The sequence below is a fragment of the Mus caroli genome, chromosome 11 (assembly GCF_900094665.2).
Source record: "Mus caroli chromosome 11, CAROLI_EIJ_v1.1, whole genome shotgun sequence".
Lineage (NCBI taxonomy): Eukaryota > Metazoa > Chordata > Mammalia > Rodentia > Muridae > Mus > Mus caroli.
Genome location: NC_034580.1, coordinates 53971376 through 53982197, shown reverse-complemented (window position 1 = coordinate 53982197; position 10822 = coordinate 53971376). Strand labels below are relative to the sequence as shown.

At 50.3% G+C, this 10822-nt stretch overlaps 1 protein-coding gene across 2 annotated transcripts; it reads left to right on the top strand.

Annotated features, from left to right (window-relative positions):
- The first annotated feature begins 3524 nt into the window (after nt 1-3524).
- Nucleotides 3525-10536, top strand: Iba57 (iron-sulfur cluster assembly factor IBA57). Of its 2 annotated transcripts, none has more exons than XM_021176817.2 (3): nt 3525-3933; nt 8783-9123; nt 9313-10536. In XM_021176817.2, the coding sequence occupies exons 1-3, from the start codon at nt 3593-3595 to the stop codon at nt 9705-9707; spliced, it is 1077 nt and encodes a 358-aa protein (XP_021032476.1). In that variant the 5' UTR covers nt 3525-3592; the 3' UTR covers nt 9708-10536. The 2 variants fall into 2 exon arrangements, with proteins under 2 accessions (XP_021032476.1, XP_021032477.1); XM_021176818.2 differs by lacking the exon at nt 3525-3933 and adding an exon at nt 7067-7333.
- Nucleotides 10537-10822: the final 286 nt, after the last annotated feature.

Below are 10822 nucleotides of genomic sequence, written 5' to 3'. Positions count from 1 at the left end.
TTGCCTTGGTCATAGTGTCTGTTCACAGCAGTAAAACCCTAACTAATACAGTTCCCAACACCTATGTGGAGGGTTGCAACCATCTGTTCATGCCAATCACAGGAGCGCCAACTTCCTTTTCTGGCTTCAATGGGCACTAGGCATGAACATGGTGTACAAACAAACATACAAAACAATAAATAAATCTAAACGGAGTTATATAAACTATCTTTATTTCTCACCATATATCTCTGGTGCAATCCTTTGCCCTAGTGTGGTAGGTGAATGAAAAAAAGAAATTAAAAAGAAAAGGCCGTGATTAGTCTGGGTTTTGGCACTAGATGAATGTAAAGAAAAATAAATAAATAAAAAAGGAAGGACGTGACTGTTCCTAGGTATGGTGGAGGAGAAGGTTTATTGTAAATAATAGGGAGAGGATAGATAGAGGCAAGGACATCTGGGAGAGCCCAGATGAGCAAAGCTATGTAAGGAGAGAGAGGGTAGGGGAGATGGGAAAACCAGACCAAGAGACCAAGAAGGTAATCGAAACAGTCCAGGTAAAATGGCTGAATTATATAGGGAAGAGCATCTGGGGGAAGGGTAGCCCAGGCCTCAGGCTGGAGAAGTGGGCAGAGGATGCCAGCTGTACCCTGTAACAGGTAGGGACTGAGGGATGCAAGAAAACCCTGTGACAGCACCTCAGCTAGCCATTTGTCCCAGATTTGAGACTTAACCATAGGAGCCTCTGAGAACCATGGAAAAGAAACACAGATGACAGCCACAGGGGGAACCATGCCCTTGCATATATACAAACGTGACTACACCTCTCTACGCCATTCTCTTATCCCTTCTAGAAACCCTGAAGGAAAGGCAGGAAGGCCACCATGTGGATTATTTTTTGCCAAGCTTCTGTGAGATTACATTTGAGTGACCTTGCTTTCCTCCATATCTAGGCCATCTTTAGAAACTCACCTGAAGGTTGTAAAATAACCAATAAAATTGTAAGTTACTATATATGGAAGACAAAGAAGCAAAAGCCATATACAAAGTACTATTACTTAAAAAAAAACACGAAATAAGCAAAACAACAACAACAACAAAAACTTCCAAGAGTTTCACTGAAACTGCTGGAATAATTAAAAACTACTTTTGAAAAATCTTGGTATCCTGCCTCTTTGTTCAGAATCCCGAAACACTGGGATCCAAGAGCCTGGAATGAAGTCTCCTTTGAAGTCAGGCCTGAGCTGTTAACATTTTGAACTTAGATTGGGGCCCAGCACTAAGCATGTTTTCTCCCTTCCCTTCTTTTTATCTGTCTGGATTCTGGCCAAAAGCCTAATAAACACATTTCTCCGGAGACTCTGAGCTTTCTGTTTCTGTGACCCTCATTTAAATGCAAAAGGCATGACTGTTCTCCAAGCAGCTGTAGGAATGTGTTGCTTACCTACTGACTTTCTATTCCTGTCAGGGTTTCTGTTGCTATGACAAAATAGTATGACCAAAAAACAAGCTGGGGAGGAAAGGGGTTATTGGGCTTACACTTCCACATTGTTATTCATCATTCAAGGAAGTGGGGGGGGGATCAAACAGGGACAGGAGCTGAGGCAGAGGCCATGGACGGGAGGGGAGGGGAGGGGAGGGGAGGGGAGGGATGATGCTTAATGGCTTTGCTCCGAAGCATGGTTTGTTCAGCCTGCTTTCTTATAGAATCCAGGACAAGCAGCCCAGGGATGGCCCCACTCACAATGGGCCTGGCCCTCCTCCATCAATCACCAATTAAGAAAATGCCATACAGACTTGCCTAAAGCCAGATCTTATGGAGGCATTTTCTTAATTGCGGTTCCTTCCTCTCAGATGACTTTAGCCTGTGTCAAGTTGACATAAAAGAGCTATGCAACACATCTACTTTCTTTGTAGGTTTTTCTCTCAACTGTTAATTTTCTTCTCCCCTTCCCACAAGATAGGACTTATTTTTGTATCCCTGACTGTCTTGATACTAGCTCTGTAGACTAGCCAGGGCTTACAGAGACCTGCCTGCCTCTGCCCAGCCAATGCTGGTGTTAAAGGCATGTGCCACTTTCAAGCTCCAAGTCCATTTCGAAATTCTTTTGCTAATAAGACTAAGAACACACAAAAGGAACTCCAGTTTCCCTGGTAGCAATATGATCCAGTATGCCTCAAAGACCCAAGAACAGGGACTCAAAGAGACATCCGTGTAGTCGTTTTCATAGCAACACTTTTCCTGGCTCCAAGAATCGGAGACCTCCCAAGTACCCACTGCCAGCTCAGCGCATAAGGGAAAGGTAGGCATTGCCGTAATAAAATACAATTCTTTTTTGTTGTTGTTGTTGTTTTTCGAGACAGGGTTTCTCTGTATAGCCCTGGCTGTCCTGGAACTCTGTAGACCAGGCTGGCCTCGAACTCAGAAATCCACCTGCCTCTGCCTCCCAAGTACTGGGATTAAAGGTGTGTGCCACCACGCCCAGCTATAAAATACAATTCTTAAAAAGGGAAGGGAATTCTGATACGTGCTATACTGAGGATGGGTGCTCCATGAAGAGAGCCAGGTGCAAGAGGACAGGCACTGGTCCTCGGAGGCTTCCAACCCCAAGGGCAGAAAGCCAACTGTGGGCACCAGTGGCTGAGTGTGTGTTCTGGGAGGAGTCAACGTTCTGGAGTTGGATGATAGGGAGATGAAAAGTTCTGGAGTTGGATGATAGTGAGGGCTGCGCAGCCGTTTGAACAATGCCGATCTAAATGCACTAAAAGTGGTCTCGCTGGCTGGCTTTCATCAACTTGCCACAAGCCTAGAGATATCTGGGAAGATTCAGAAAACGCCTCCATAAGCTTGGCCTCTAAACAGGTCTCAGTTTATATCACATCAGTGACTGATGTGAGAGGGCCCAGCTCACCATGGAAAGGTGCTCCTGGATCGTATCAAAAAGCAGGCTGAACAAGTCATCAGAAGCCGGCCGATAAGAGCCTTCTTCCAGGGCTTCTGCTTCAGTTCCTGCCCTGAGTTCTCTCCGTAAGTGGGTGTGACCTGAGAGTTTTCAAATGAAGTGAACCCCTTTTCTTCCCAAGTTGCTTCTGGTCATGTTTAGTATAGCAATAACAAAGTAACAGTGATGAAGATAATACATTTTATACTGTTCGTATTTAACCATGAACAAGGAAATGCCTAACTTTTTTCCTCCTTTTTTTCTGGGCAGTACTGGGGATGGGAACCATGGCTTCCTGCCTGTTAGGAAATGCTCTACCACTGAGCTATCTATCTCCAGCTTTTTATTCGGAGACAGGATTTTAAGTTGCACAGGCAGGTCCTGAACACGCATTCTCCTGCCTCTGCCCCCCGAGAGGCTGATTGGGATTGCACACCAGGACCGACGTAAGATGGCAAATTTCTTGTTTACGTATTTACCACGACCACAACCGGTTTGACCAGGAGCCAACTAAGGAAAGGGTCACCGGGTGGCTCTAGCCTCGGTGTTTATCTGGGCTTGCGCACCCATCCACTGGCTGAGGTCCCGCCCACTTTCCCCCCCACGCACGCGCGTCGCCCGCCGCCGCCGCCCGGGGCCGCTGTGGTGCCCGCCTTCACTTAGCGCCCAAGATGGCAGTGGTGGCGCTGCTTCGGGGCGCGGCTGCGGGGCGCAGAAGCCCAGCTTGGCACTGGCGGCTGAGCGGGACCGCGAGTTACTGCCTAGCCCGTGGCTCCGGCCTTCTTGGCAGCAACCCCGCGGACGCTGTGGCCTGGACTTGCTTCCGGCTGGACGGGCGCGCCTTAGTGCGCGTGCGCGGCCCGGACGCTGCACCCTTCCTGTTGGGACTATCGACCAATGAGCTGCCGCTTTCGGGGCCTCCGACCGGCGCGGCTCAGCCCTCTGCTCGTGCGGCGTATGCCCATTTCCTGAATGTGCAGGGACGCACGCTCTATGACGTCATTCTGTATGGGTGAGCTTGGGCGGGGCAGCAGGGCGGGGCAGTAGGGTCGTTAGAGTGCTGAGGGAGCAGGCCTCCAGAATCCCAGGAAGGATGTCCAGGATAAGATTTCTAGGGAATACTGGCTAGACACCCTTGGGAAGAGGCATAATTAGATGATTCTGGAAATGACTTTCTGAGGACAATCTAGACTTAGGGAAGGGGTCACCTAGAGGCGGATGTCCCATGGAAGGCATCCAGGTTGCGCTAGTTACTTGCACAGAGCGTTGTGCCTGGGACCCCAACCAGTCAAGTCAGAGGCTTCTGGAGTTATTATTTTCAAGATGGGTGCTTCAGCTTTGTCCCTCCCTCCTCACTTCTTAGAAAGATTTCACTGATCCGTGGGACTTTATTCAAAAAGCCACTCTCTGCACAGCCTCTCTCTCCACAGTGACAGATTGTCCCAGTGTTCTGAGAATCCAGTTTTCCCCTTATTTCTGGTTCCTCTTTGCAGTGCCAGCTGTTTGCCTGTATGGTCTCATCATCTATACAGCAGACCTGACTGTGATTGTAAATAGTGTTTGCTAGCCAGTCTGGGCAGGGCCTGCGTCTATAGCATTGAGTCTTCAGTTGCTCACCTTTATAGGATCTAAGTCCTGAAGTCTCAGCATTGTCTAGTAGGCATGTGAAGACCCGCCCTCCCTATCCTGGGCTGTCCCTTGACTCCTACCGAAGTCCAGGCCTGGCTGCCTGTCTCAGCTACCTGGTGTCTTTCCAAGTTGGGTTTTGGTGAGCCTCTTCAGTAGCCCCTAGATGCTCATTGGGAGTATATGGGGAATCCTCCTATCTGGAGAATAGTTCCTGAACCCCTGAGGGTGGCCATTCCAGGATGAGAGTGGTGGATGAGAATTGACAGCCATGGCATCACTATCCAGTAGTTGTCTGCATTCTGTGGGGGGAAATCTGGAGTGCCTGTCTCCAGGTGCTGAAAGGCCACAGTGACGTGCTTCCTAGAGATCCTTTTCCCACATTACTTCGCTTAGTGAATCTCTGAATCTAGAACTGTGTAAGCAAATGACAACCCATGGGCCAGACCCACTGTGACGCTTTGGCATATAGAGTTCTGTGTGAACCCTGGGATGGTGTCTTCCAGGCAGTGTTAGGGCTGTGGTGACTCAGGGCCTTAAGCCTAAGCCGGTCACTCTTGCGCGCGCCCAACTGGCCAGGAAGAACGACACTGCAACAGGATCCTTCTGCACACGTTTATTGGGAGAGCTTGATTGCAGAGGCGAAGAGACCCCAAGCCCAGAACTGGTGCTGCTTATATAGGCCTAGGAGAGGCGTTCTCTCTCATCTGATTGGTTAACTTGTCTCTCATCTGATTGGTTAACTTGTCTCTCATTTGATTGGTTAACTTTGGTTAATTCTCAAAACCTCATCTTGGCAAAAGAACCTTTACTGCCTATGTATGTGTGGTGGCCAGCAGTAGCCAACTGCCACTCTGCAACAGCCACTCTGTAACTGCCACTCTGTAACTTCCACTCTGTAACTGCCACTCTGTAACTGCCACTCTGTAACTGCCACTCTGTAACTGCCACTCTGAAACGGCTTCCCACAGGTCACTGCCCTTTGTAGAAAACATGCATGGACTCCATACTGGAGCCTTGGATCTGCCTGTGTTTCCAGGTCTCCATCATCTCTCCATGTTACCAATAGGCAGCTGGAGTTGATTCAAGCGCTAGTCTTTGGTGGCTTCCATTCCTCATGGTGATTGGCAGTGGTTGCCAGTATAGAAGCAGTTACCCTCTCGTGTTAAAGACCCTAAGCGTCTTCAGCCTTGGTCCTGCATGTGTTTACAGGTCTTGTGGACCTAGTATAGGGATTCCTCTACTCTTGGCAGCAGCCAGTGTTACAGCTCTTGTATGGCCTACGGAAGTTGAGATTCCTTAGCTGTTGATACCAGCTGTTGCCACTGCTCTTCTACACAGGGTCTCAGACCCTTGGCTCTGAAGGTTTGATTGGCAGCTCCCTCGACTCTTCAGTGACTTGGGCCTGCAGTTTCTCTTCTCTGGCTCTTTGCAATCGTTTCTCCTTCTTCAGTCTCAGCTTGCTGTCGCTCTCTGTCTGCCATCTTTCTTCTTGCCCAGGCTGTTATTGAACTGCTCAGCTGTCGCTTCAGCTGTCAGACAGCTGGCAGGCTTGCCTTCCCTGCAGCTTTGGCTTGTCAACTGCTCACCTGCTGCTGCCACCACTGCAGTTCCATCGCCTCTGCTGACCTCTGCTGTCTCTGCTGCTTCTTTCTCTGTTACCAGCCCAGCCCACACTACAGAAAGCAAGAAAAGAAAATGGAGAGAAGCCTTTTCTCGGGCCTGCTGCTCCCACACTGGGGCAAAGCTCAGGAAAGTCTCCCCACAACCTCACTAAGTGAGCCTTCACAGCCTGTTTGTATAGCCCCAGAAAGGATATTTGGACCAATCACAGGCTTGCCTGTCGGCAACCTTCGTAATGACTGAGGATTGTGTTTTGGACAGCCATAACGCTGCATCTTTAGCAATAGTTACAGCAGACCCTCTTCTAGGCTACCGGGGAGATGCTGTCCATTTGGCCAAACTGAAAGTGGTTGCAAGATCATCTAGAATTCAATGAGACCTATAATGGCAAAATGTCTGATAAAAACCGTTTTAAACAACCCTGGTGGGATCTGTGCTGTTTAGTAGGGCCCTCTGCTGCATGGAAGTGCTGCTGTGGGGTCATCTGACTCTCTGTTTGACAGTCCTTTTGCTGCCTGTCTCCAACACCTGCCAACTAGTGAATCACCCATCCCCAACATCTTTGCTTATTCATAAGAAAATAAACATCAGGGCTGCATGGAATGTTAAATAAGTGATAGGACCTAGAACTATCTAGGAAACCAATCTTTAGGCCTGCCTGTGACAGAGGTTCTAGGTTTAGATAGCTGAGGTGACAAGACTTGTCCTGAGTGTGGGTGGCACCTTCCCATGGCCTGGGATCTGGCAGAGCGAAAAGGAGAAAGTAAGCTGAGCTCCAGCATCCCCCCCCCCCGTTTCCTGATGCAGATGCAGGGTGATCGGCAGCCTCAAATTCCTGCCCCCCCCCAACCCCCGCCATAATGTACTGTGCCCTCTAACTGATTTCCAACAAACCGTTCATTATGGCTTCTTTCGGAACTTGGTTACAGAGTGAGAAAAGGGACTCCTACAAATACTAATGGGGTTTGGTTGTTTTGCAAGGATCTTGTGCAGCCCAGTTTGATCTTGAGTTCCATATGTAGCAACCCTGATGCTCTACTCTCATTCCTGAAGCACTGGATTGTAGGTGTCTGCCACCATGGCTCAGCTACTAGTGGTAAAACAGAAAAAGAAAAGCCTCCAGATGTTTACTGTGCTCCATACTGTTTTCACCTTGGGGATAGGTGAGTCCCTCTCATCTGCTTCATGTATTTCTTTCTTTCTTTCTTTCTTTCTTTCTTTCTTTCTTTCTTTCTTTCTTTCTTTCTTTCTTTCTTTCTTTCTTTCTTTCTTTCTTTCTCTCCTAAGGCTTTCTTATCTGCTTTGTCCCTTAATTATCTAGGCTTTTGGATTCAGTAATTTTCCTACCCATAAGCTTAGCTTTGTCTTCACCGTGGAGCCAGAGAGGCTATGAGGTCCTGTTCCGGGCAGGACTGTAGACAGGAGCTCGACTGAGAACTGCCTTTGTCCAGCCTCAGTCTTTGTCTGGGTAGTGTGCCCCCTTGGTCTGTCTGCTTTACTCTGGTGTGGAGGACTTGATCCAGTCTCATCTCTCCAATTCCTACAGAGCATCAGGCCTTTGTTACATCTGCCTGTGCACAGGTTAGCTCGGGTCTCTGTGATCTCAGGCTACTACTGTGTCCCAGACATCCTGTGATTGGCACTGAGGAACAGGGAGGTCAGAGGAGGAGACTGAGGCAGGTGCCTGGGCATTCAGTCACCTTCACAGGGCCTGTTTCCCAAGTGGTAACTAGTGGTAACTCTTGGTCTGACTGGGTCCATCTGTGGCCATTAGGGAGTTGTGGCACCTCCTGGTGTATTCAGCCAGTCCTTGACAGGATGTGTGGTACCCAGGCCTTACCACCTACTTCTCCCTTACCCCCACAGCCTCTGAGAAACTGGGGCTCTGCCCTCTGTCCTCTCCCAATCCAGTGGGGTGAGATTCTTCATCATAGAGTCTAGGTGGTAGGAGGCTGGGTCTGCATCAGCTGTTGTAGGGCCACTGGGTTCAGCAGCTACTCAGAACAGTGCCCTGTCACAGCTGTCACAGCTCTTCTGTCCATGGCAGCTGGGGGCCGCCTGCCTTGCCACACAGCCATAGTGTGTGTGGTTCTGTCTCCATGTGAGTTATGCAGGTACAGCCCTCTGTGGATCTGGGTGAACTTGCCACACATAGGTCTCATTAGTACGTTTTATAAGCTCAGCCCTATGTGGATAGACACTGTTGTCTGGTGTTGGTTCCCATAGTGCACTTAGCTGCCTGTGCGGACATTCCTCTGGATGTGTCTTGTATGGCTGAGAGCATGGCTCTATGTACCTGTCTGCTTTGTGAGAAGATCAAGGTTTGCCTGCCCCTAATGTGGCAGAGCAGACCCATACATCCGAGGTTATGGCTCCGTACGTCTCCATTTGTGTGTGTAGGCAACTCAAGAAGCACAGTCTCATGTCATTGTGGGTATGGCTTTTAGTCTGCCATGAGCCAGCAACGGCTATAGCTCACAGACCACACACTGGAGGGGCAGCCCCATGTGGCCCACGGTACTTTTCTCTCTGTGTTTTGTTCTTCACAAGCTTGGTAAGATGGCAGTGGGTAGGAACTTCTGCCAGCTCTATGCCATGCCTATCTCCTGCAGACTCCCGGAGTGTACGGAGGGGGCACCAAACTTTCTCCTGGAGTGTGACAGCTCCGTGCTGGGCGCCCTACAGAAGCACCTCTCCATGTACAAGATCCGGCGGAAGGTTACCGTGGAGCCACGTCCGGAGCTCCACGTGTGGGCTGTGCTACCCTGTGTCCCCCAAACCTCTGAGACTGCACCTCTAGAAGAGAGGCTAGAAGGCACCACCATGCTTATCCGTGACCCCCGGACTGCACGTATGGGGTGGCGGCTTCTCACCCAGGATGATGGCCTAGCCCTGGTGCCCAGGGGACAGCTTGGGGATCTCCAAGATTATCACAAGTACCGGTACCAGCAAGGTATGAGTAGGGACAGCTATGCCAGGCTGGGGTTGGGGAGGGGTGGGGAGGTTCATGGGGGCAGGTGGACTCCAGAATGGGCAGAGGGGTTGGTAGAGCTGGCCTGCAGGGCTGAGCTTTATAAACTGCAGGCCCGTTCTTCTCTCTGGACACAGCTATGCTCATTCTCTTGGTTTTTGAATCCCACAGGCATCCCCGAGGGAGTCTGTGATCTTCCCCCAGGGATGGCCCTCCCCCTGGAGTCCAACCTGGTCTTCATGAATGGTGTGAGCTTCACCAAGGGCTGCTACATTGGGCAGGAGCTGACAGCCCGGACCCACCATACAGGTGTCATCCGCAAGCGCCTCTTCCCAGTGAAGCTTGAAGGCCCCCTGCCTGCAAGTGGCATCAGCCCTGGCGCCGTAGTGACGGTGACTGCCACAGGCCAGGCAGCGGGCAAGTTCAGGGCTGGCCAGGGACACGTGGGACTGGCTTTGCTGCGGTCAGAGACAATCAAGGGTCCTCTCCACATCAAGACCTCCGAGAGCCAGCTGGTGACTGTGACTGCCGTGGTGCCGGACTGGTGGCCCACAGCTGCCAAGTAGCTTGGATGCTCTGGAGCCCCACTGGCCTTAGAGTTTCCAGATGCCTTTGAGCCTCTGCCCAAGGTCTTCTAGTCTCTGTGCTGCGCCTGTTGGGCATGAGTTCCTCCTCCCGTGGTGGTCTTTTGGAACACATCCTCTAGGAAAGTTCCGCGTGTTCCAGGCTACAGGTCGGCTGGGCTTCCTACAGAGAGCCTACTCGTATGGGCTGTCTTCTCTGACTGAGAGCAGAGTGACCACCTGATGTTGGGAGAGAGAGGGGTCTGAGCTCCCATTTGGACCAGATTCGGAACAAGATTTGAGACAGTCCATATGCCAGGTCTATAAGCCTATGTTGACATAGGCCCGTGTCAGGCGCCAGGTCCCTAACCTTGTTTCCCCTTGGAGGAAGGGACTCTGTGTGCCTGCAGAGTTGCTGGGCCAGGCTTCGTGTTCTCTTGAAACTCATCTCAGGGCAGAGATTGTATAGGTTGTGTGCAGGGTCGGGAGGTTGGATCCCTTGGGTTGAGAGGTGTGTTCTGTGAGCCACAGGGACTACATGCCTACTGTCCCAAGAGCTCTTTTCACTCCTCAAAGTGAGCTGCTGTCTTTTCATGTTCCCCTGGAAGCTCTAGGAGGGGTGGAGCCCAGGGCTCAGGTCCATCTGGGAGGGGCTTCTGCTCGGCTAACTGTTTTGCTGGCTTGGGCTATCACTATGCTTTTAGAAGGGAGTTACTTGCTGGCCACTGGTGGGGTGCATACCTCCCTCTGAACCACTTTTTCTAACCTTTGTAATGTGAACTGAGGGTCTCGCCACAAAGCCCAAGGGCTAGTAAAGTGTGGTCTGCAAACAGCCCTTTCAGACCTCTTGTTTCATTTGGGTCAGGTTTGCTAGAACAGACCGTGGGACAGCTGTCCCCGGAGACCAAGATGGAAGCATCCCACTGTTATAGCCCTGGCTGGTCTTGAACTTGAAGTTCTCCTGCCTCAGCTTTGTGATTGATAGGCAAGCCCCAGTGGGCTCACACGATACACCTATGTCTCTCTCTCTCAGGAGATGTATTTTGTTTTTATGTCTTTTTTTTTTCAAGTTTATTAATTTGTTACTTTATAATGAATTCATTGAGATTAATAAAAGG

Coding starts and splice junctions, on each gene's coding strand:
- Iba57 (XM_021176817.2), top strand. CDS start 3,593: ATGGCAGTGGTGGCGCTGCTTCGGGGCGCGGCTGCGGGGCGCAGAAGC. Junction 3,934..8,782: donor TATGACGTCATTCTGTATGG/GTGAGCTTGGGC, acceptor TATCTCCTGCAG/ACTCCCGGAGTGTACGGAGG. Junction 9,124..9,312: donor CAAGTACCGGTACCAGCAAG/GTATGAGTAGGG, acceptor TGAATCCCACAG/GCATCCCCGAGGGAGTCTGT.